The sequence below is a fragment of the Pagrus major genome, chromosome 11 (assembly GCF_040436345.1).
Source record: "Pagrus major chromosome 11, Pma_NU_1.0".
Taxonomy (NCBI): domain Eukaryota; kingdom Metazoa; phylum Chordata; class Actinopteri; order Spariformes; family Sparidae; genus Pagrus; species Pagrus major.
The window spans coordinates 27,240,109-27,265,834 of record NC_133225.1 but is presented as its reverse complement, the minus strand read 5'-3'; the positions used below and the strand labels follow the sequence as shown (position 1 = coordinate 27,265,834).

The window sequence follows — 25,726 nt, the reverse complement described above, 5'->3', positions numbered from 1 at the left end:
CTCTCTTTCTGAGGCATAAAAACACATAGAGCAGCAGTAAGAGAGATATTTCCACCTCCTAAAGACAGAGTTCAGTGCACCAGGAGGAAGCCAGATTACCAATAGTGACATTTTTATTATTTGTACAATAGAGACTTTAGTACATTATTCAAAACACTTCTTATATACTGAAAAAATGGTACGTCCCAAAGCCCAAAATGGCTCTAGTATAATCGCTGCACAGCATTTTTTCAATTTTATACATATATTATTTTTTGTAAAAACTGTATCTTAAATAGTATGTACAGATAGCGTCTGCAAAATGCATTCTAAACACATGATATATATTATATATACTTCTGCAATTACATTTCTCCGCATTAATACTCAAACTTAAAACTGGAAGGATTTCAACTTGCATGTGCAAATAAATAAAGAAATAAATAGTTCTGTTAAATCATCACTAAAATTTGTCCAACTTATAACTCGACAGCGTTTTTCTCTCTTCGGAGGTCAAAGTACTTTTTGTCACACAACAGAAGAAGCAGCATTCAAGTTGGGTAGGTGTAGGTACTGCAAAAGCATGAGTACATTCACAATCAATATGAGTCATTTTAAATTGGATTTCATTCACAGCTATGTACAGTGACACCGTCCTCAGCATTTGTTCAGCTCTTATGTAGTTTAAACACATAGAAAATGACTGTTTTTATAGTCATATACATATATATATAATATATATTTGTATAACACAAATTCACAATTACAGTAGAAATACATTTTATACAGTTTTGGATAGTACATGTGTAGGTCTCCAAGTCATACTGTGCGTACTTCCATCCATAACTTTGTTATAAGTGTCATTATTATAAAATATCACAATTTTTGAGCAAAGCTTAGGTATATCAATATATTTAGAAAGAATTACCTGAAACATGTAGTAAAAAATAATTATATTATCAAACCTTTTTCTCTGTTCTCATCACAATATCTTTGATTTTTCAAACTCTAAATAGGGTCGGGTGGTCACCTGCGATTGAGATCTCTCAACCACAAGACTACTCTGTGCCATTTTGTGTCCCTTATATTGAATTAACTAAATTCTAACGCTTATTAAGAGGGTTGACACAAAATGGGCACAGGATGACTCTGTCATGTCAAGTAAAAGTAAAAGACAGTGAAGGATGTTTTGCTCTGGATGAAACATCAGATATTTTACAGAACAGAACACGACTCCCCGTCATGAAACGTCTTCAAGACACGTGCTGCATTTACACGAAGACAGAAAATGAATCTTTTCACTCTTTTTCTGTGGTTTCTTCTGACATGTCAATACAATTTCTGAAGCATGACTATGATAGTCAGATTTTATAAGACCACACTTACACGGCTTCAGAAATCTCTCATATAATCTCAGTCTCTACATCAGAGTCTACATCACTTTGTTTCCCTCGTCCTCTAAATGTCTTTTTCCAAACACCACCATATTCCAATATAATTCTGAACACTGGCCAACAAAGTTGGCAAATCTAAATTTCCATATTCACCTTGTGTCAATTAGCATCTCCTCAAGTTAAAAAAGTTACAGTGTAGTGCAGCCAAAAGTCTTTGTGACACAGATCTGATCGTTCCCTGATTGTCTGAGGAGGGCAAATCTGATTCACTACAGATTTACCCATTAAGACACCAACACTGTGTGTTATACCTTATTGATTCTCTTTTCTCTGGTTGCTTTCTACAGGGAGACGAGAGGTGAGGGCACTTCAGCTGAGCGGATGCTTGCCGAACGTTAAGACCAGTTTCCCGACATGCTGCTGCTCTCACTGTGTGCAGATCAGATCTGGGCCACAAAGAAGTAAAGCTCTGATGTTTTGGGCCTGTGTAAATACAACCAGGGAGGGGCAGAGGGTCCATATGTCACCAACTATAGAACATCAGTCTCACTGAAACTCAGTGATATAATACATCTAGAGTCCTCTACAGAGTAGAGAACTCTAGAAGCCAACAAAAAAAATGGCTGGCTGACAGTGACCAGTGATTTGAAAGCATGCTGTAACTTCATCATACAACTCAAACAGCTAAAAAGGGATGTTAACAACGCTGTAACAACACCAGAAAACAGGACCTCAAAATATGGCACAGGTATTATGAATAATGTTGCAGTGTGTGTGTGTGTTTGGTTTTATAATAGCAGTTGAATTCTAAAATCAGGCTAGAATATAAACAGGGCTTCATTATGCAATATGTGTTGTGTATGGGGGCACATACGTCTACTGTATATGTGTGTTTGCCTGGTAGTTCATGTGCACGGCAGTGTGTGTAAACATTAGCATGACTCGCTCAATAGATGGCACTGCAGGAGTTAGGCTCTGCTGAAAATCTCAGTGGGCCGAGCCTCAGAAATATTGCTTTAGCTCTTTTCAGCACAGCTGTGCAAGCAACAATTTTTAAAACGAAAAAGTAGCAGTGATGAACTATGAACAGTGTTTTCTTTACAGAGAAAAAACAGCGGTATAGTATAGAAAATCATCCATTTGGAGAAATAATCCCTGTATGTTCATAAGAGAGAAGTCAGAATGTGGTTTATCAACAATATTTATATTAACCATAAAGTTTTAGAGCTGTCTGTCCAGGCCCCAAGGAGAGTGCAGCTCTAGAAAGCTGCAGCTCTATGTATATACACAAGGCAGAAAGTCTTAATTTTTCAATTTCTGTACACTGGAGGCAATAATAACTGCAGAACAGAAGAGAAGACAGCAGAAAAATAATAAAATACAGGACAGTGACAGAAAGAAAAGAAGTAAACAGAATAGAAGACAACAGAAAAGGGAGGAGACAAGAACTGGACAAAGCAAAGAAGAACGATGAAGAACACAGAAATCATGTGCTACACCTAATAAATTATTAAAAATCTACCATGGACAGCAAAATAAAAGGCATAGGAGAAAAGCAAAAATATACCAAAACCCTAACTAACCAACAAAAACAAACTATTCAGACTGACCAATCAGATGACTGCCTAATTAACAAACCAATCACAAAATCCAAACTGCAGCAGCCCTGTAGGAACTCAGAGTGTAGAGTCCTCTTGTGGTCTGTCCAGTCGTCGATCAGGTCCCTGACCGCCGGTAGACAGAAGAGCCGATATGTTTCCTATGGTACATTTGGCACTAGTATTTGCCTTTGGTCCAGCAATAGGCAAATAAACGTCTGTGTGTTCCCTTAAAAAGGTAAAAAAGGCGGCTCATTTTTCAGTTCCACAAGCCTCCAGCGGAGGTCAGGTGGGGTGGCGTGGGATGGCGATGAGCAGAGTAGAGAAGCGTTGTTGTGTTTGTTTGTTTGTTTGTTATAAAACTATTTTTTAGCGCGTGCTGCTGTCTCTCAGAACCGTCAAGTCCACCGTCCGCTGGAAACTCTTCAGCAGAGAGACGGCTGTCTCGTGCTCCATGTGTAAAAAACTATGTCCGTTAGCCTGCAAGGCAAACACGCAGCACAGTCAACAGCATGTGTGTGTGTGCATGTATGTGTAGATGTATGTGTGTGCAGTATATCCATACATGTGTGTGTGTGCGTGCGTGTGTTTGTGCAAGGATGGAGGGTCACTGCCATCATTATCTCAGTAACACATCACTGTTGGGGAAAAGAGAGAGGAGAGTAGGAGCTACACAGTCATGCTGTAGAGAGAAAGGGGGTAAAGACAAAAAAGGGCTTTTAGATGAGTTCATCCAGCTAAACTGTACATCTGTGGAGAGAAGATGACGGGGGAGGAGAGGGGAGGGAAACATGAGAGGAGTGAGAGATGGAGGGTGATATGGGGGGGTTTAAATCTGTCATGGTAAAACACTGACATCTCATTTTGACTTGTACAGTTCCTTGTGTGCTTAATTCTACTACTACTTTGAAATAACAGCTACAGTGAAGATATAAATAAACTTAATATTTATATTTAATTGCTGTTTATTGGTTATATTTTATAGATTTACATGGGAGGTAGAACTTGTTTCAATAACTATTGTCACATCTGGGAAGGTATCTCTTTAAGGTGTTACAATACATCATTTGAGCGTTAAAATCAGAATGCACTGTTTACTTTTCACAACTTACTGTACATTTAAGAGAAACAGTCTAGTAATGTGATTTAGGGCTCCACGACAGTGAAAAATAACTGGCATTGTAATATTTAATTAATTAAAAAACACAAAATGGTTCCATACAGCTCATCCAGTGTAATCCAAGTCTCAAAAAGCCCGGTCATCATGAATAGATTTGAAAAAGACGCCATTTACAGTTGGTAAGCTATAAGTCGTAATATGCACCCTGTCTGAAGTGGGTTCAGAAGCTCAACCGCGCAACAAGGCTGTAAATCATTTTTTTTCAAATCATTTTGGTATCTCGGGACTTCTGGAGACTTGGATTTTCGCTGAATGACCTGTCTGGAGCAATTTTATGTGTTTTTTTTAGTTGTTTTTTTTTTTTTTTACAAATCCTCATCTACTTCAGTTGTTTAGGAGAGTGCTCCAGAAAACTTCACTCAACTTGTTGTTGGCATGGGTAGAGTGGATAATAAACTATGGGATGCACGATATAGATCGACCGATAAATTATCAGCCCGTTAATGGAAAATTTACATTAGCGATTATTGGCGGATAATGAAATTAGAGCTGATAAATAGAACCGACAATACGAAGCCAAATTGCTTTAGTTGACTTAACAAGTGCAGCATTTACACACAATATGTGGCGGTATGCACCTTTAAAGTTGGTTTGCCAGCCGCCAGTAAACACAGAGAAGAAGAAGAACAACAATGCTGCGGTCGCGTTCATGACGTAGCGCGGCTGCACCTGTGTAGAGCCACGCAATGTAGACAAGAGCCACACATGTCGTCGCTGGAGTGGCCGTTGTTTTTCATGTTTAGAAGAAGACAACACAATTGTAACTTGCAATACGTGTTCTGCAAGTGCTCAGAGAGGAGGGAAAAAGTCTATGGGTTTAACACAATAAGACTTATAATCATCCATCTTTGCCCACTACATCTGAGCCTTTTTACCCTCAGGGGTGCATCAACTACAGTTTATGAACTCATATTTAAAATACAAAAATGTGAAATTATAATTATTATTGGTATCCTCATTGGCTGTGAGAAGAAGGAGAAAAAAAATCCGTATCGTGCATCCCTATAATAATATAATAATTTATAATAATATATAATTTTTCTTGGGTGAACTGCTCCTTTGCATTGTTTCCTAGCTTTCTGGATTTAATTTGACAGTTTCATAATGATAAAAACATTATAAACAAAATATTATCCCTGTGATCTTTGGCTCAAAATCTTTCATGGCGAATAATGAATGTATGGGGAGGGGGGCGTCATGCCGGAATTCTGAACCAACAGGTAAACACAAATGCAGGATTTACAGGCAGTGAAATGCTTAAGTCTGATACACTCTTGTACGCTAAATAAAAGCATCCAGTACGATAACACTTTTGTTGATTTGTGATCTGTTGCTCAATCACTGCAGCTAATCAGTGTTTGTGCACCTCTGTTGGAGAAAGTAAAGTGTGCCTGTGTTTTCCTACCAAATGCTCTGCCTGCCACACTGATTATACAATAAGGGAAGGGTTAGGGAGGGAGAGGCTGTTTCTGGCCCATCTGTTGATGAGTGAGAGGACGTTACCTGCAGTATCTTGTCTCCGGGCTGCAGGGCAGAGGCGGCGGGCCCATCATGCTGTACCCTAGTAACAAAGATACCCTATAAGTCAAAATGATACACCGTTAGGACAACACAGGGACACGATGGTTTAGAATCTTTGCCTTTCTCATTCTCATCTCATCATCCACCCCCCTAAAAAAAAATCACATTTCTGCCAAAAATATATGGGAATTTCACCAATGCGTTCTCTTTGTTCTAAATTTAGAGAGGCATGCAATGCATGATGATAGAATTTTAGCCATTTGAAGTACTTGGGTTTACTTCCTATTGGCATCCATCTTAAAATTTACAGAAGCTGAGTGATACATCCTCCCAAAAAGACAAAATGGTTTATCATCTGTATGTACAGATAAGGACTTGGCATAGATAGACATGATGTTAGAAAGAGAGAAAATAGATATACAATAAATATATAAAGAATAGGGGAAGAAGAATAGGTGTGGGATGGATACTGACTAGAGGAAAGAAGTAGGTGGCGGGGAGGGCAGAAGATATTTCATCCCCCATATTTTCCCTCAATAACCCAAGGCAGAGATTGTAAAAACACCAACATCTTTTCACTGAGAGCTGAAAGATGTTTTTGAACACAGAAAGTGTGGGACGATGCAGCTGTATGACCTCAACATGGTTCAACAGGCAGTGCACGTGTTGAACACACAACAGTGAGTTTAACAGATTAATGTGCCACAAGTGACACCAGTTGAGTGAATGTAAGAACAAACACATATATTGCATGTTAAAGAGGTGTTTATATCAGAAGTGTTAGTTTAATTACACTGGGATTTATACAGTGAGCTTCATATGTGTACAAAATCAAATGATTTACATAACGTGGCTTTGAAATGGTTTCATTTTGTATGCAAAAAGCGCACATCAACTTCTTTTATTCATATTTGGATCGTGTCAGTGAATTCACGACTTAAATACGTAACGACATATGGAGCTCACAGTATATTACAGATGTGATTGTAAGCAGCTGAAAACTGTTAGTCACAACAATTAAACATTTACACACTTGCACACAAAGCTGCAATGCCCTGCAAAAACCTTCCATTTTCAAAATTTCTGATTTCAGAAATGTAACTAATTTCAAGGTATTGCTGTAAAAAATACAGTTCACCCAAATATTTAAGGCATTTTCTACTCATCCCCATGCCGATGGAGTCAATTTTGTAGTCCACAAAACATTTCTGGAGCTTCACACAAAACAGCGTTGAAGTATTCTCCTAATCAACTGAAGTAGACAGGGACTCGTTTCAAAATGTGATGGCTCCATACCATACAGGCGTCATCCAAGTCTCCAGAAGCCCAAAAATCCGAAATTGATTTGAAAAGACATTATTTACAACCTCGACTTGCAATCAAGCTTGTGCACCCACTTCAGTTGAGGTGCGTGCCTTTAGTTTAGCTACAACAGTGATGATTTTGTGTTTTGTGGACTATGAAACTTTACCCGACTTTCCATCAACACGTGGGTGAGTAGATCACGCTTGATTTACATTTCTGGATGAACTCATCCTTTAAGTTTGACCACAAGCTCATAAACTTATTTCTACACAAGTGGGCTGATGTTAGTGGTCAGTTTCAGACAAAGGACAATAATGGGGGTAAGGTCTTTGCAGCTCAGTGTTAATACAGATGTCAGTGTGTTATTGATGGCAGCTCAGTGTGCAAAGACAGCACATTAAGCAACAGCAGGAACAGAAAAGTCGATTTTTAAACATCCATGACACAGATCTGAGTAAATGTCCATGTTCTGTTCCTCAAAACCCTGTCTTCTGTTCTTAGACCGAGCCAGAGAAGCTAATACATCAAAGCCGGGGATCCCACTCCTGTCAATACCGGCACTGAGTCACCGTCTTTACTCCCCAAATCCTCATTAGCCAGAAGTGAAACTAACCCAGTAGCTTAGTGCCCCACAGATGTTTTTTTAAGTCGAACTTAGAAGCTCAATCCCATTTCTTTTTATTGAAACTAATAATGACTTCTAGCAGGTTTCGCAAAGGATTGCGAAACATTAGGAAATCACTGGAGGATCTAAACTTGATGGATCGAAACAACTTGCTAGATACATTGTGGTAAGGAAACTCTGTTTTGTAAATCATTAGTCTATCTGAATTAGGTCTTGGAAGATTATTCTGTGTCTGTAAAAGAAATACATTCAAATAGATTAGATATTTTAAGGAAGATGATAAGAATTATTTGTATTTAAAAGTAAAAAAAAATGTGAAGAAGGAGATTTATTTATTTACAGATGATTTAACACTAAAAGCTTTTGTTATGTTTAGGATTATAGTTTCAGTCATCTGAACAACAAATATGCACTTTTTTATAGGGAATTATTTAAAATGGCTGAATTGAAATGAGTGAATAAAATTAAAATAACCTATAATAAAAAGGATTGAACCATTTTTGAATGTATTACAAAAATAAAGCTCACTGATTAATCTGGGCTACAAGTGATTTTCCAGCCCAGATAAATCAGAGGATGGATGCACACAACAAGCTGACCACAAGGGGGAGCCACAGTCCTATGGACCAGCGGTGGCTGCAGTAGGCTACAGGGATCAGAGCCACAGATGTATAATTTATCAGTCAAGCTGTTTTGATACAGTCCTTTTTAACTATTTAAACCCTGGCTCAATTTAGTCTTAAGTCTGCCCTTAATTAAGGGAAAAAGAAGATTGAAATGGCAAAGTCTGCTCTGACAAATAGTCACAAATGTACCTGTATATGTAGATAAATATTGGATAAACCCAAGTGAGTTCACGTAAGTAGCTTAAGAAAAGATGATACAAACCAAAATCAAAGGCATCACCATTTGTTTGAGCTAAAACTGCTGTGAATTGACAGCCATTGAAAAAATGAAAGGAACCTACGGCTAAGATGTCTCACATGTGTGGATGGAAATAACAAGTGGGACAGAGAAAGGACAAGGTGATTCAAAGGAAATTTGGTGGTGACAGATAAAAGCTGTTTTTGAATCATGGTGACCCTGACAGAAGGAAGATAGAAGTGTGACCCTGTGGAGGCCACGATGTATATACATATATCCCCTCACCCCCAAGGATTATGAAGGCCTAACCCACCCTACTTTGCCCCTGATTGACTTCCACTGATAATATTTCCACAAATCTCACTCCCCTTACCTAAACCTTCCCAATCCAACCAGCTAATGTGCCTTTTCCCTACACATGTGCTGGCTCAGCTTGACTCGGCTTGGCTCAGCAGTCAGTCCAGCGCAGTAGGGATTTGCACTTCTATTACAACAGGGCTACCCATTTGAGGGTTTGTATTTAGATCATGATGCGCTTGTCTTGAATAGTGGTCAAAGGAGCGGCTGTTCTTCCTCCCCGCGTTTTTATCGAAGAATCGCAGCTAACAAAGCTATGCTAATTCTTTGATAAATATTGTTACAATAAATAAAAGTCCTCTGTTATCTAGTTTTTTAAAGCCTTTACTAGGAAGCAGCAAAATCAGGAAATGTTGGGTTTCCACCAGCCGTGAGTTAACACGACTCCTAAAACAGCTGAAAGCAAACACGATGAAAAAGTCAAATAAAGCAGATGTCTGAAAGTAGAAACAGTGACACAGGAGACAAACTAAAGAGATTCAGTCAGAAGTTACAAAAGTACTAAGAGATGAACACACAAAGCTTTTAAACACGTCCTTCTCTCTGGTCTCCTGCACAGAAATGAGTTGAGTCTCGCAACACACGCTCGTATGAGGGGTGGAAGGGGGTCATCACTGGTTGGCCATTGGTTAGCCGGATAAGGTCCATCTCAGGTGCGGCCCGGCACAACTAAACACATGAAACATTTCATGTTCACTGACATCACTGCAGATACCCAGAGGATCAGCAGGTGACTGACAGTTAACATCACTGTTTACATTTCACTGAAACTTAAAAAAGCTGCATGGTAAAGGTAAATGTGTTATATTGCAAAGTATTCTGCAATATCCATTTAGTCTGTCTATATCTACACCTATATCATATCTAATATACTATTATATACTGTTCAAATATGCTGCATGTATAATGTAATTACTTGACAATATGCTGAGGAGAATCACTTGAGAATGCTAAACTGCATCAACTCTGTTTGCAGTCTCTCTAACATGGTGTTAATAATGGACAAACTGCAGCTGGTGGAAGCTTTATGGATACAAATAGACATGGGAATGATTAAATAACTGCACATCAGCAACTGAGTCACTACTTGTCTACATAAAACTTAAGTTAAAATGATGAATTGACAGTTTCTGTATTATCACTTCACACCCCCGACTTAAATTAATTCACCATTGTCACATGGGCTGTGCAGAGGCTGCCTGTTTAAAGAACTCCTCTTGTAAGCTCTCTATTTATAGACCAGCTGTCTCGTCAGTTACTCAACATCTGAATAACAGTCAGTAAAATCTGCCATACTTCCCATCCCTAGATCAAAGTGACGAACATCTAAAATCACCCACGGTGTCCCAGAACTAAAGCAGCCTTCCTAAAATAGCTGTCAGAGCTCCGCGAGCAGCCTCGCTCCTTTAGACTGACTATAGCAGCATGTTTCTAGGACAGACTGCCATGTGCAGCAGGCCCGGGGGATCTGCAACCCCAACAGGCTCTTAGTGCAGGCACACACTGACAGAATCAAACCCAAAAGTAGAAATGATAAAAGAGTTTGGCATATCTTGCAATAACACATCATGTATGCACGTGGGCACACATCTATTTATAAATACTGAAATATTCAAGTCTATTGCTGTAACTTAATTTTCCAAGAGACCTACGGAGGAGACAAGGACACTGAGAATAAACCAAACACACAAAACACACTATTAATGAGATGTACGTGCATAGCGTGTGCTATCAGTTCTAACAATATACCTTGCCAAACTCAGATATCATTTCTCTGAGGTCTTCCGTCATGTTTGGTGATGCTAACAGTGACTTCAAATGTTTCGAGAGGTTAAGTATTGTATCACACCTCAGGTTTCTTCACCTATTCAAATCATAAACTGCTGTTTTCCAACAGTCTGTAGTATGAGATCACAGACTCAAAGTTAACCAAGTCAACTGCTGCCCGAGAGACAGACAGACATACGGACAGATAGACGAAAGACTGCGGTAACGAGCAGCAGTTTCCATGGCAACTCTGAGGTAAAGCCGGGGAGGCTGTGATTGGCTGGCAGGCCGGGTCGGGTCGTACCATGTCGGAGGGTTTGAAGGGGTTCCCCTGGCCGCTGATGCCACCAGAGATACTGAAACCAAGACCAGGGTTCTTCTCTATTCTCACACACAACTAGAGAGAGAGGACGAGGAGAAAAGGAAAGACAGAAAAAACAAAAAAAGAAAAGAAAGAAACACAAGTGAAAGTGAAATACAAAGATCATAACAAATCTCTACACAAGCAGAGAGTAGACAACATGCACAACAGTGGAAGAGTGCTTTCATGTGATGTGTGACACGTTTTGGCAGCTATATTGGAGGTCCTCAGTTCTCTGGCAACAACAATGGAGCCACAAATATCCTTGTCAGAGTTTCTCAATTTGGCATAATGAAAGCCGTCTAATACTAGGAAGGGAAAAACAAAACCCTGCAGGAAGATCAGCTGATCCGGGTGGTGTGAATGACTTCATGTTCCTACCTAAACTGGTACACTGTTCTCCATCTGTGAAATATCTCAGATTTAGAACTACGCCTCCACGGCTTTTTCTAGACCTGCTTCTTCACAAACGGTTGCTGTTAGGTGGCTAAAATTACACTGAAATGTCCCATTTACTATAATACTTTGTGTCCTTTAGGTAACAGCTTGTCAGCCTTATGTGGAACCTTCTAAATCTACTTGCCAGCGTGAACATGTGATCTGGTAACCATCATGTCCTGTTGTTAACACATCGGATCTGGCTAGTTAGTTAGCTTTAACCACTACTATGTTCAGCTTGCAGGTTGGTTTTTGCCATCTGCATCTTGTATTATTTCCCTTTTTCCATTTTTCTGTTGCTCTGTTGCTTGTGAGCTGTGTGTTTATATAGTCTTATTATCCGCCCATCACTCATTGGTGAAGTGTTTTGAATCACACCAGGCAGACTGATTTAACTGATTGATACAGCAACATTGTTCAGGTTAGCTGTGCTGACTCTTTTAAATACAACACCTGTTTTGTAGCAGAGCCACAGCTGAAGAAATCTACAGTCAGTTTACTCTGTCACAGCTTTTAAAATCTTTCACCTTTACTTTTAGTGTAACATCCACAAAACTAATATCCTCTCTAACCTAGTTACTATATATTTAGCCATCATCTGAGCATCATTTTCAAACAGACCTCCAAGATAGTGCCGGACGTACAGACAGATGGTGATACAGACAGACAGACAGATACCTGTTCCTGGAAACCATCCGTGCTCTTCTGGCCTTTAGTCTGCAACAGGCAGCGAGCGCTCTGGGGCCGTGGGTTGGTGTGGGTCATGACAACCTGGTTGCTATGGACCATGCCCTGGTTGCCGTGGTACTGGGGGTTGGTGGCAGGGAGGGAGGGCTGATGGGAGGTGTGGGAGGAATGGGGGTTGTACTGGGGCTGGTTCCCAGACGGGGACATAGCCATGGACAGGCCGGAGCCGGGGTAACCCTGTCCAGGAACAGAATGGCCTGGACACAAAAAACAAAACAAACTGGTCGCTTCAAACATTCTGAATGAGACTTCCTACAATAGATTAATGTGAAGGCTGTTGATTTGAGACGCATGGCACACATACTTCATTATACACTTACCAATTAATGTACTATTAGTGGCTTTCCAATTTGGTTACTGGGCCAAATTTTGATAAAACTCTTCAAGCCACGGTACCTTAAACTACATATAAGACAGGAAAAAAACACCCTATCCAGCTGTGTTGCCACACAAAGTAACCGGAAGGGTGTTTTTACATGTCATCAATGATGCCATGTAAAGCAGAGAGAGTCTGTCCTGCACTTTTTTCTGTATCTCCATGTTAATGTGTTCATGCACGATGAACAAAAAACAAATTTGCTTCCAGCGGAGGCTGAAATAAAAGCTGCAAGTACGTGACAAATAAGAGATGTTCAGTGCTGCAAGCCCAAACCTTGCACTTTTAGAAAGTACTTCCTCCGAGCAGTGACTTTTTGGGGGCTAAAATAATGTTACAGGAACATAATTTAGACACTGCTCCCTGCAGTGGAAACACACTTAATTCACAGTAGTAGTTCAATAAAACAAGGGCACCAGGCTATGCTAACTGGCTCACAAATGCCAGTGGTAATCCCTGGTCTGTTTAGGTTTCATGACTCTTGATTAATTTTAATTGTTATGGATTTGGAATTTGTTTCAGATTTCATGCTGTGACTGGATGTGACAATATGACTGGATGTCTGTTTCTAACCCCAATCATTTCATTTTCTTTATAACAATCCTACAGTACTCCTTCCACACATTTAAAGTTTTAACTCCTACAAATGAACCATATTTGAATTTAATACCATTTACCTTGAGACATGTTGCCTTGGTACTGCCCCCCAGAGGGAACTACTGACAAGGGCATCCCTGGTTGGTACTGGCCCCCTTTGTTCATCATGCCGTCATAGACCTGCTGCCCGACCACACGATGAGGCGTGGTGGACGAGGAGGAGGAAGAGGAGGTGACGATCATGTGTGTGTTGTGTGATTGGTGGGAAGGGTTGTGGGGGTGGGCATTCTGTGGACAGAGGAGGGGCACGTGAGACATCCAGAGGAATGTGTACTCGAGATGCTTATTTATTTGCATTCTAAAAAAATAGACAATTTCCTTGATTAGTTCAAAGTCTCAAAGACTACTTTCACAAGTCTGCTGCAAAATGAGACTCTGTAACGCTTAATCCTGTCAAATTAACAGGACACTACATTGATTGTTAGCGTAAAATAGGCTTGCTTAAACAAAACATAACTGAGATGAAAAGGTTCACTGATCAGACAATCATTACTACCTTTTTCATGAGATTGTCAGGTGGGACGTCCCTCCTGCCAAGTGAGTAGGGAGCCCATTGGTTGCTCCCTGACAACCCCTCCTGGTCATTATCCAGCATGGCAGCCTGTTGAGAGGGGGTCTGAGAGAGAGACAGAGACAGAGAGAGAAAGAGTGACCATTACTGACAAGGAACATTTACTGTAACTTCAGTAATTAATCCATGTATCAACCTGAGTTGGCCGACCCATGATGGTGACTTGGGTCAGCCACCAACCGAAACCGTTATATAAGACTCAGCAATCAACTATCTATCTCCAGAAGTGCTTACTGCAGCACTAAGTATGCATACTGTAGGGCTATAACATCCTAAAAAAAAAAAGGTGAAATAAAGTAATATGTTGTGCAATGTTACCATCTGTCGATATGGTCTGATAAACAAACAACAATCGAATTAAAAATGTCATTAGCTACTAGTTAGAAGTGCCTTTACAACTGTGACTATTTTCTATTTTTATCGAGTGGCATGTAGTAAAAACCTTTATAATTAACCTCACAGTATGTAATCTCTGCATAAAAAAGTTGCAGAGTGTTGTGTGCAGGAGGCTGAGCCACTGCAGCAACTCAGAGCCAACTCTGAAGCAGAGAGTTGGGAGCAAAGCTAGACCTCGTGGAGGAATAAGCACCAGGAGTCACATCGGATTCTGCTCTTGAACGGATTAGTATCGTCGGGAGGAGAGCTCAGAAATTACTTTTTAAACTTTTGGGATTAAAAAGTGGAATTATCTTCACTCCATTTATCAACCTGACTGCAGCAGCAAACCGCAGAGGTGACCACCATTGTCGGGTGTTTATGCACTGTGATGTTGACTGCTGAAAGGACATTAACTATACTTCATGAACATACAATACAAAGAGGAAAGGGGAAAAAGAAGACAGAGAACCAGAGTCGCGGGTGAGTGCTGAGTTTAGTGAGAGTTGACTTTAATGTAAACACACAGACACACCCATGGTTGTAGCCGTAGCTCGTTAGCTTGTGGCTAATGTATAGTAAAATGTCAATCAGTGTCTGTTGTCTGGATAACCTTGAAAGGTGGGGAGTGTTTAATGTTGGGTCCAAACTTTTTAAATACGAACCCATCACCAGAATTTGATCATTTGCTGCTATACATACGATTTAAGTGTCTTTCAGCCATGTTCAGTCAAACTAAAGTGTATCATACCCAGTTCATCTAAATCAGAATAGCAATAATGGGACATGGTTAAATAATAGTTCATGGTTGCTTCAGTTGGGTGAAGAGGCAGTGGCAGCTATTCTCTATAATTACCTATGTGTGCAGTAATAACAGCAGTACCAGGGTTCATTGTTCTCACAGGGATACTCACAGCGTTAGCAGACGGAGGAGGAGGTAGTGGCAGCCAGCGGCCAGCAGGGGGCTCATGCTTAGTGTTATTGTAAAGGTTAAAGTTCAAAGTGCTGCTGCGCCCCTGGCCGTGACCCCCGCCCTGACAGAGCATGCCCAGCGTGAGCGTGTTGTGCTTTAGGACACCACTCTGATTGGAGAAGACAACATCACATGACATGGGTGAATGTAGAGGGGAGGGGGGCGGAGCCTACACAGCGGGCCGGCAGCGTTTTGACAACACACTGTGAGCTCCACAAACAAATAAACAAACATCAATAACACAGATAAAACAACAACAACAACAACAGTGCAGAGTTGCTGAAAGCACAGAGAAATGTTAGCTAGTGAACGGTCAATACACACAACATTGTGTCATACAAGCAACAACTGGTGGATCAGTTCATTCTATCAGTGTGTGTCTTTCAATTAGTTATGTATCTGTGGAAACAAACATTAGTCCGATCCCTAACTGAAAACTGACAACGACAAGGTTTTATTAGGTCATGTTAAACTTATGCACTTCAATGCATTATTTTAGCACCATCCCACAGCCCTGTCCAAACGTCAGCATCATGTGTTTTGATTTGATCTGACAAGGCAGATATGTTTGCACCATGTGACAGGCTAGGAGGTCATAACACCGTATGACTAGACTATTACAATTCTGCTTTGTTCCGCTCGACTACCTCTGAGTGTCTTGTCTGTTGAGGCACCTTTTCTGATTAAAGAATTAGCTTCACATTTTGGAAATTATGCTTCTTCACTTTCTTGCTGAGAGTTAGATGAGAGGATTGATTGCACTCTCATGTCTGCAAGGTAAATACAAAGCTTGAGCCAGGAGACATAAAGACAGGAAACAGCTAGTCTGGCTCCGTCAAAAAGTAGAATAGTATGCCTATGAGCACCTCTAAAGCTCCCTAATTAATGTGCTGTATCTTGTTTGTTTAATCTGTGTAAAAAACCTAAGGGTAGAAACAGAAACTTGTGCTTCTGCAGGGGTTATTCAATGGAACTACTTATTCACTGGGAAAGTGTCCAATTGCTAATGTGAGGATGTTTCACAGTTTGGTTTTTGTACAGATTTGTACAGCAAGTGAGTCAGGGAGCTTTCATCATGCTGGCAGTTTGTTTTCCGTCCCATTTCTGCTAAATTAAGGGGTAATTGAAATGTGTGTTACATTGTGTGACTTTGTTAACAAGTTAGAACACCAAAGTCATACAACGGATGTTTCTGGCGAAACAAGTAGGATATTAATATTTACCAAAAAGGTCGAGGGATCCTTTCCAAAATGTTATCAGATATGCATCAGTGGACATGACACTGACAGACTCCAAGGATTACACCACAACCAATTCTAAAACTTTCTGTATCTAGAAGTCATTTTTAGGTCAGGGTTAAAAATACCAGAATGACGTCTAACCTGTTGACCTTCTGCCACGTCATAGCATATAGTATTTCCAAAAAAGTTTAACTATTTCTACTACTAGTTTAAAGATTCCACTCTTTCCTACATCAGTAGCTGCATTTAAACATTCCACTAGAATTATCCAGGATGACTTTTCACTTAATTTTGTTGAGTTATATCTAAGGACATGTGATTTCCTCTGCAAATATCGAGCAGTGAGTGTGTAGTCGGTCAGGCTGACAGAGCGACAGTGTGGATGGGACACACATGCAGCCGGACACATATCTGGTCAACCTTACAACACAGACTTACACAGATACAGACAGGGAGGGCCTCCGAATGCTGTGTGTTTGTGTGTTAGTGTGTGTAACTCCTTCTTAAGGGTGTCTGTATTGCACTGACATACCCTGTCCAATCGTTTGGCCTCTATGTGCCTGAGTAGCTGTTGCCTCCAATCGGCAGGCATCCTGGAGGTGATGTCTTCAGGTTTCTGTGGTACGACAGGTCTTACTTTGATGGTGTCATCAGATGGTTTCTCGGGGCAGGTTGCCAGAGTGTAGTCAGGGGGCATCTTCTCCAGCAGGGCAGCCATGGTAGGACGGGCTGACACTGGACGGGCCTGAGGACAAAATTATGTTTTAAATATGATAAGAGCTTGACAGTGATACATTGATTTTATTGAAAGCTGCACTGATCTTGATTTTTCTTGATTTTTGCATTGCCAATGGAAAAAATGCCTATGTGTATGTGAAAAGGGTTGCTAGCAGTGACCAACCCATTGAGAATTAACACCAATCTTGCAGTTCCCTTCAAGTCCACAGAGGTTTTCAGCACCTTTCATTTTAACTCACTGTTAAATTCAGTAATAAGACAGTGTAGTAATTCTAAGTATCCTGTGGTGTCGCGGGAGTTAAATGAGACTTCCAGGCAGATAAGCACAAAGACTGCAGTTATACAGACACTATACTAGACCATCATGGGGAAGAGGTGAAGCTTTCTACAGAGCAGGTTCTGTATTTTCCAACCTTCACTTCTGGCCTTGTGCTTTGGCTAAGATGTTACAGCTAAGACTTGAGTCATAAGCTCATAGTTTCCTTCATGCTGAAGGAGCCAGACGAGGTGCTGTGCGAATCTGATCAGTATGCTCCCGGACACCTCTCTGTGGCTATTTTTGGAAAGTCTGACTTGAGGCAAACCCAGAACATGCTGAAGGGATTATTTATGGACTTGGGAATGCCTTGGGAGCTGGGGATATGGCAGAGGCAAAGGACACGTGCACTACTCTGCCCAGTCTGCAGCTACAATGAGCTGGACCCAGATAATTGGTAGAATATGGATTAATTAAAATACTTCCACTCAGTCATATACATACGGTGTAATGTAAGAAGATATTTAATTGATAATCACCAGATGAATCTGTTGTGAACGGTCTACCTGAGATGCTCCGTAAGTCTCAGTACTGTAACTCCTGGCAGACAGGGGGCGGCGCTGAGTCAAGCTCTTGGTTGGATAACCAATCATTGGCTTCTTCTGTTCCTGGTAGGTGGGGTAGTCGTCGTCATAGCGACCGTTTCTCTTGTTGTGCATCATCTGGCTCTGACTGTCGGCTATGTTGGTGACAGCAGAGTGCTCCATGGGGGTGGAGTAGGCAAGAGCCCGACTGTAAAGAGGGGGGTCCGCCTGAGGAGAGGAGAGCTTCATCAGACATACAGTGACATAACAGAGGGTAATTAATAGATGGGTGCATGTGACAATTAATTTGACGTCTAAAGACAGAAGCAGAGAAGCATTACTAGAAATATTCTTGTACTCAGTCATGGCCTCACAACTATAACACACAGATACAAAAATAAACATAATTTTGCAGAGAGCAGATCTCCTACCTGCTGTCTGTACTGAGCTTCCTGCAGCGCCTCCTGCTGGGCCTCATGGACTCTGCGGAACAAAGCGAGCTCTGTAGAGCTCACCAATGAATCCGCTCTCCTCAAGAACCCTGGCCTTGAGCGCTGCGATGGGATCGGCTGCTGCTGCTGGCTTGACGGACCATCCTGGTTGATTGGCGATTGGGGGAAAGAAAACATCTCCAGTGGTGGATATGCACGATACCGAGGGCTCACCAGCTCCTTGGGTAATGTCTTCCCTGGTTGATTGATGTACTCCAAGGCCTTCGATGAGTGGTTGACATAGTCTGGTGTGTTGGGGAATGGGGGAGGGACCCGACGGTCCATGGTCACCTGATTGGTTAGAACAGTTACCGGTTAGTCCATGAAAGCGATGTGGCATTGTTGTTGTCATACAGCAGATATATTGTTGACTAAATCCCTACAGGTGTATATTAATAGAGCCCTGTTGAATGCTTTGTGAAAAAGAAAACAATGTTCCATAAAAGCTGGACGTGTAAGAAGTAATTTTTCAATAACAAGTTAGCCATATCAATTTAAAAGGAGATGATTTTTACCACCCTCAAGTGGCCAAGAAAGCTACTAACCTGGGGGTTGTAGTTGTGGTCGAAGTGGTATGCCTTCTGTGGGATGGCAGGTTTTTGGTTCTGTCCCTGGTTCTGGTGTCCGTGTCCGTGTCCTGGGAAGCCCAGTTCATCGTCTAACATGGGGGCGGACTGTGACCGGGACATGCTGGTCTGCTCCATGGAACCAGGCAACTCTGGACGATCCAAACTAGTCTGCTGCTCGATGGATGAACTGTAGCTGTCCATGGGAATACTGTAGCGAGACCAGTAAGAGAAATCAGATACAACTTGACCTACTGAGATATTCCTATTGTTCTAAAGAAAAATAAACCCACCTGTAAACCTTGTAGGAGCCAATGTCAATCTCATCGATGCTCTGTGACTTCTTAAACTTGGATCTCGTCTCCCTCATCATAGGGGACAGGCGGTCTGAGCTTTTACTCATCACCACAGTCACCTTGTTGCCCCCGCTGACGGTTAACTGATCCTTCCTGTTCTGGTCCCCCTGATTGTTGTGATACGTCCAGCTGCCAGGTAAAGGCCCAGCACCTTGCTCCATTCTTGGAGCAAAAAAAATGGGATGGTCAGAGTGTTACACTAATATGAGCCCAAAGAATGAGCTGAACTAGAGCAGTGTGAGAGTTAACAGTTGAAGCAGAAGACAAGACCATGGAAACAGTGGCCTAATAAGTAGTCATTAAATTTCTACTCTATTAGTCAGTCTATTTGAACGGCTGACAAAATGTGGGTGGCTATTCAGAGGCCTGGAACCAGGTCAGACTAATGACATCTGAATTCGGCCCGTCATGATAAACAAGTTATCGACAGGTCATACATATCTTGTATTATCCTCAAATCATTCTTAAAATGACAATAACATAGGTTGGCCTAGTCACAAATGAAGAAGGGGTCCAGCAGCGTCATCAAAGATTTTTGCACATAAATCACACGCTGGGATGACTTAAGGTTTTAATTTGACTGTGGATCATCTACAGTCAACATCAGCTGGTTTATAGTACTGCAGTTACACTACTCACAGATTGACAATGCTGAAGAAATTATAGAAATGTAAAAGATTCAATTTACAATTATTTAAATGTTAGGAAATCAGAAAATGGTTGAATTTTGTGAGGCAGGACCCAGCAAATGTTTTGGCATTATTGCTCGTTAACAAGCATAAATGTTTTATTTATTATGTGTTGATTAATCAGCTGATTGCTTCAGCACTATTTGAGAGTGAATTAAGACAAAGCTAGAAAGCTTCAGAACCTAAGGTATGGAGCACTAGTTCTCAGTAATTTACTATATTAACCCAAGAATATAATGGATAGACTCATCACTGCACCTTCAACCAGACAAAAAAGGTACAAATGCTGCCATAATCGTTGGTTGAAATAAAAAACATGCAAACCCTGAGGGTCATGAAGTCTTCCACATAAACACACATGCACATTTCAAGTATAACTGTGGGACTGTTGGAGCTCCAGTCAGTTACCTTGAGTCTATGTCTTTGCGGTCAGGGTTGGGGCTGGAGGAGGGCGTCATGTCCAGTTTGGAGGGAAAAGCGGTTCGGTCCTCCAGTGGGCTGGGGGTTCTGGTCCAGTTCTGCCAAGGATTCTGAGATGATGGTCCGGATTGTGGGTCATTGTCCGGAGTGGAGCGTTGGTTGCTGTGGAAGGGGAGCGTCTGAGTGTCCAGCTCTAGAGGGACTCCTACGATTCGCTCTTGCCTGAGGAGGGGGCGGCGCCCATGTGTTGACTGGCTGCGGGGTTTGGAGCCCAGCGGTGGGTTTCCCTGACTCCCAGTAGAGGATGGAGCATCCAGAGGAGACTCCTCTGCGTCAAAACCTGTGTTGTCATAGTGAGGGGCCTCGGACCAATCAAAAGGCTCGCTCAGCGGACGTCGATCTCCGCGCTGCTGCAGGGTTCCTGATGGAGGGGTTTCTCTCTGAGATAGCAGGGGCTTGGAGTCAATGGGCTTGGGGAATGACTGAGCCAGTCTACAAAGACACAACATATTAAACAAAAATTATACTGTGGCAAATAATAAAATGAATTATACTGAACTGCCATATTACATTATTATGTGCTGTATATGTAATCAGAGCCAGTGGGCACTGGGAACAGTGTAACTTGGTCTCCCTCTCTCTGATGTCTCTCTGAAAGATCAATTTGGCCAACAACCATGCTTGTTATAATTAATGTTTCTGAGAGCAGCCTTGAACAGAAAATATTAATGCCTTCAACCTCCTTCACTGGCACTTGCAGTTTGCAAATACCACATGTTTCACAAGTACACAGACAAAGGGACAAGTACACAGATTGTGATCTGTACATCACCCCAGGGCATGTGAAATGACAACTTTAATGTCAAAAAATACCAAAGCCAGCTTTCACCCGCTGGGGCTCAGTAGAACGAGGAACGGCACAAGAATAATCAGGACAAGAAATGAGTTTTTAACGTTATCACATATGTACTATTGGTGGAGTGATGGAAAGAGTTACTGTTCAGTTACTGTTTGTGTATCTGTTCAGACCCGGTGTTGGAAGGAACAGAGGACTCAGAACAAACAGCTAGTATGCTATAAACCGTACTAGTCTTTTGATCAGTCCAGGGGCTAATGTGAACATATATCTTACATTTTTGTTCTGTTATGATGACTGTTATATCAACCTTCACACATTTTCACGGTTGTATACTTGTAGAAACATGAATGGAGAATTTTACCAATGCAGTGATAAGAGACCTGTGGGACGGAGCCTGTGGCACGCTTAATTTTAAGCTAGCGTGAACGTAGTGGTATCATTGGATGAATTTTCTGCCATTTTTATCAATTCAAGTGTTTAAAAATGGTCAAATTTCTGTGTAACAAATGGCATCAACCCAAAAATTGCTGCAACAACTTATGAGACACAAGTGAGCATGGGAATGGCCATCAGATTCTTACTAAAAGTGTATGTTTATGTCATGTGTTGATGTAGAAAAATGGTCTTATATTGTTACTGGCTCCAGGCTCCAGTCTTCAGCATCGCTGAGGCTATATTGAAAATATCATAAATATAGCAGGCAGTTTAAGTTGAGATGTTTGTTGTTGTTTATGGCTGCAACATTTCTGATTAGAACTCAAAACAGCTCCGAACCCCTATTTATATTAGTTTTGGATGCTATTTTTCATTACAAAACTGTCAGACTTTATCACTGCAATCAGGGTAACAACTTCAACAGAAGGACCGAGCGTCTTTGCTTCTTTTCTTGTGTTGGTGTAAAGAAATCCTCTAGATAGTGCTAAAAACTGGACTGGACAGCAAAGGAGAAGAGAGCTGAGGGAGGGACAGAGAGAGAATCCTGAACACAAGTCTGCAGCCTCATAATGAGTCTCCCTGACCTTGACTGAGCGAGCAGAGAAATGAGAAAGACACAGAAAGATGAAGGGAGGAGAGGATGGATGGATTGAGTGATTGGATAGATGGGTGATAGATGGCGGAGATTGAAGGATGGAAAGAGAAGAAGAGATGACAGATAGTGAGAGGGAGGGACGGTGATGAAATTGAACATGAAGCCGGCATGTGTGTGTGTGTGCATACCTGTTGGTCCAGTGTGTCTGAGGGGCCTGGTCCTTGGTGGGGGCCTGCAGGGCGGGAGTGTGTTGATGTGCGTGAGAGTGTGTGTGTGTGTGTGAGTGTGAGTGTGCGTTGGCGGGCGGGTTGGAGGAGCCGGAGGAGCCCTGTGAGGGAGAGTAGTCGGAATAGGTGGCTGAGGAGCCGCTGTGGTTGAGACAGTGGAGCTTATCTACCTCCTCATCTGTCGACTCTGGACAGGGACAGATAGAGAGAGAGACAGACAGCTCTGTTCAGTGGAAATGTCACATCCTCTTCTCTCTGATAGCCCTCTTGTACGAGTGCCTAAGTGTCTTTGTCGTGTCTGGAAAAATCACCCTGTATTTTATCATATCTGATATCTTCTCTGTCACAACACAAGAGACATCGCTTGGGTTGGTAGAGATCTAAGAATACGTTCAGACGACCTAACACACACACATTTAAAACTACGCTGACAGTAGTTTTTGTAAACAGCTCATTGGTTTCTGAATGATGAATATGGACATCTCAAAAGAATGAACGGACATGGATAATTTCAAAGATACTCAACATCTGAATGGTTTTGTGTTTAAAAGGTTGCCCCCAATATCAACATCAAAAACACATTTTTCCTCTCACCTGTTGTGCTATTTATCCATTTAGACTGTTTGGTGTAAGATGAGTTTTGGAGATGTAAATATATAGATGTCTGCCTTCTACTGAAAATCATGGAACTAGATGGCACTTGGCTTGTGGCACTCAAAGCTCCAAAACAGTGCATTTGAAAAACTCAACAGTAATCATGACTTTGCTGTGAGCAGTTTCGTGTAGGAACTGGTTTCTTTCCACTGAACTACCCCCGACAACTGTGTCACCACATAGAAGAAAGCATGCATCTACTCATGCACGAGATGCTTGTGCTCGTGACAGTGCAACATATAAACATTAACGCCATCTGTGCAGCTGAGCTGTAAAGTTAGTTAGATTAGTTAGCTTAGTTAGCTAGCCTCTTGTCCATGAGTAGACACGCACTTCTTTCTGTGTGGTGATAGGTCGTTCGGTAAAAAGAAAGTAGTTCCTACCTGATACTGCTCACAACAAGGTCTGCTGATGATCTGCAGTAACCAGGTCATGATTTCTGGAAATAGACATGGCTGTAGCACAAATGACCTAAACATTAGTTTTTTTTAAACCCTTGTGTAATAAATTGACCTTGTACCTTATTGAGATTATTGAGAAGTATTTTTGTTTTGCCTTGAGCTCTGCAAGAAGGCAGACTACTATTGTCTGTATCTCCAAAACTCTGCAACTAACACCAAAACAATCTAGATGGATACAAAGCAGCACAGGGAAGAAGAAGAAAAATTACGATAGACTTTTAACTATGTAAAAGCTTATAAAGCTTCAACTAAATCAGTGTGTCCAGCCCGATGTTTTGGCTGAATTTCAGTGAAGCCTGTATCCTGTATTACACATGATGAGAGGTACAAGAATCTCATTCCTTTCTGAATCTTATCGGCTCTTCCTTAACCCAGATTGCTGTAGTGCTCTCATTATATGTTTGGACATTATTGAGTCCACTGCACTGACGCAACACATGGCCTGGTTATAAAAGATGGGTTTAACAGTTTTTAAAAATCTTTATTTAAACATACTGGTCCAACTGAAATCAAGAACCTCTTTTGGAAGGGAGAAAACAGTTGCAGGAAAAAATACCAATAATATCAAACCTGCAGGGCAATGAGTCCAACGTATTAAGATCTTGACAAAACAAATTAAAGACAGCTTCCTAATAACTTTGCCATGAGATCTTTTATTAAAAATGCACACTCATCGAAACGGACAGTCGTTTGAGTTTCAGTTATTTACACAGAGTTCCTCACGGAGAAGAGATACTAATTTGTTTCGTTCGGTAAATGGGATCAAGGCATTAGATTATTTCAAACAACACAGAATCTTGATAGGGCAGAAAAATGAGCTTTGGGCTCATTAATAAAAATGACTTGCCTTAGTGTGATGAAACTGAGGCCTTCTGGGCAAAATCAGTAAAAAAGGGTCAAAGCTAAAAGCTTGAGACTTGACGACTACAATCTAGATTCACTAGAGAGGTTTATGGTATTCCCTCCTTCTGTCTGTTATGTGCTGAAATTAATCCTCTTACCACCAGGACTAATTAGTGGACACTATTACAACATGCCCCGGAGCGCTTTTACAATAGACCACATTAAATGTGTGTATGTGTGCACACATGTCTGCGAGTATGAGCCTCTTTGTGTTCTGTTTGTCTCCGTCTCGCTGTACATACTGTAATCAAACTGTACCTTTCTTGTCCTTCCCCAGCAGCACCACCTTTGGTTTGTACATAGGTGGCTCCACCAGGGTGGGCCTCATGTCGGAGATACGGATGTCATTGGGAGAGCCGCCCATTGAGTCCTATGGAGAGACAAAGCCCACAGGTTCACATCAGGTGGCTGCAGTTCAGTATGACAGTCTTGACATGAGCTTGAGATGTAAAAATGAGCAGTAGCAAGAATCACCTAGTTAAAATTTTAAAAACTTGTCAAGTATAATAAAGAGGTCATCAGATTTGCTCTAAATTTGAAAAATATAAGACTAGTCTGCATCAAATACACAGTAATATGGCAAGTATTTCACAGCTGCTGGTCTATCTAAATATAGATACACATTCCTGCCAATAGTTTCACACTATACCACCTACCAACCTGACCTACAGGTGGAGGTAATACACCAAGAAACACAGCAAAGTGCCAGCAAAGACAGGGAAGAAGAAGACCGCTTGCTGGTAAACATGGATATAACCAATGTAGGATTCATAAATATGTTTAAAAAAAACATCTTCGCAACTGTCTTCTATCACACTTAATTATTAGCCAGATAACAAGAAACATTAACTTAATAAACACAAGTAGAGACAGAGTGCAACACGTCATACTCTGATTACTACGCCCACCAGAGGGGAAAACAGTGAGTGTCATGAGATGCAACCAAAGGCTAAAACACTAACAAAATGCCTGGCGCTGGCTAAAGACGTTAGATTTCAGCACGTCAAAGGATTTTATCAGCACTCTTCATCTACCAGAGAGGAGAAGGTATACTGACAAACTCAACATTGTCAATCTATCCCAGTGTCCCTTCTCCTTACCTTGCTTTTCTTGTTAGAATGATCCAACTAAATGGCCAGAAGTGAAATACTTATATTAATGAC

General features: G+C 41.3%; 1 protein-coding gene across 1 annotated transcript in view; it reads right to left on the bottom strand.

The window, feature by feature from the left end:
• Positions 1-3,340: 3,340 nt before the first annotated feature.
• LOC141004303 (leucine-rich repeat-containing protein 7-like) overlaps positions 3,341-25,726 on the bottom strand; it is a 23,546-nt gene continuing 1,160 nt past the window's right edge. Inside the window, exons 2-16 of the mRNA XM_073475733.1 lie at positions 24,822-24,933; positions 22,507-22,732; positions 20,418-20,921; positions 19,258-19,482; positions 18,944-19,175; positions 18,339-18,689; positions 17,863-18,135; positions 16,862-17,074; positions 15,030-15,197; positions 13,666-13,785; positions 13,190-13,397; positions 12,068-12,333; positions 10,895-10,987; positions 5,655-5,729; positions 3,341-3,451 (exon numbers count right to left, since the gene is read on the bottom strand). Of these exons, the coding sequence (XP_073331834.1) occupies positions 3,341-3,451; positions 5,655-5,729; positions 10,895-10,987; positions 12,068-12,333; positions 13,190-13,397; positions 13,666-13,785; positions 15,030-15,197; positions 16,862-17,074; positions 17,863-18,135; positions 18,339-18,689; positions 18,944-19,175; positions 19,258-19,482; positions 20,418-20,921; positions 22,507-22,732; positions 24,822-24,933 (3,177 nt within the window). The remainder of the gene's footprint in view (positions 3,452-5,654; positions 5,730-10,894; positions 10,988-12,067; positions 12,334-13,189; positions 13,398-13,665; positions 13,786-15,029; positions 15,198-16,861; positions 17,075-17,862; positions 18,136-18,338; positions 18,690-18,943; positions 19,176-19,257; positions 19,483-20,417; positions 20,922-22,506; positions 22,733-24,821; positions 24,934-25,726) is intronic.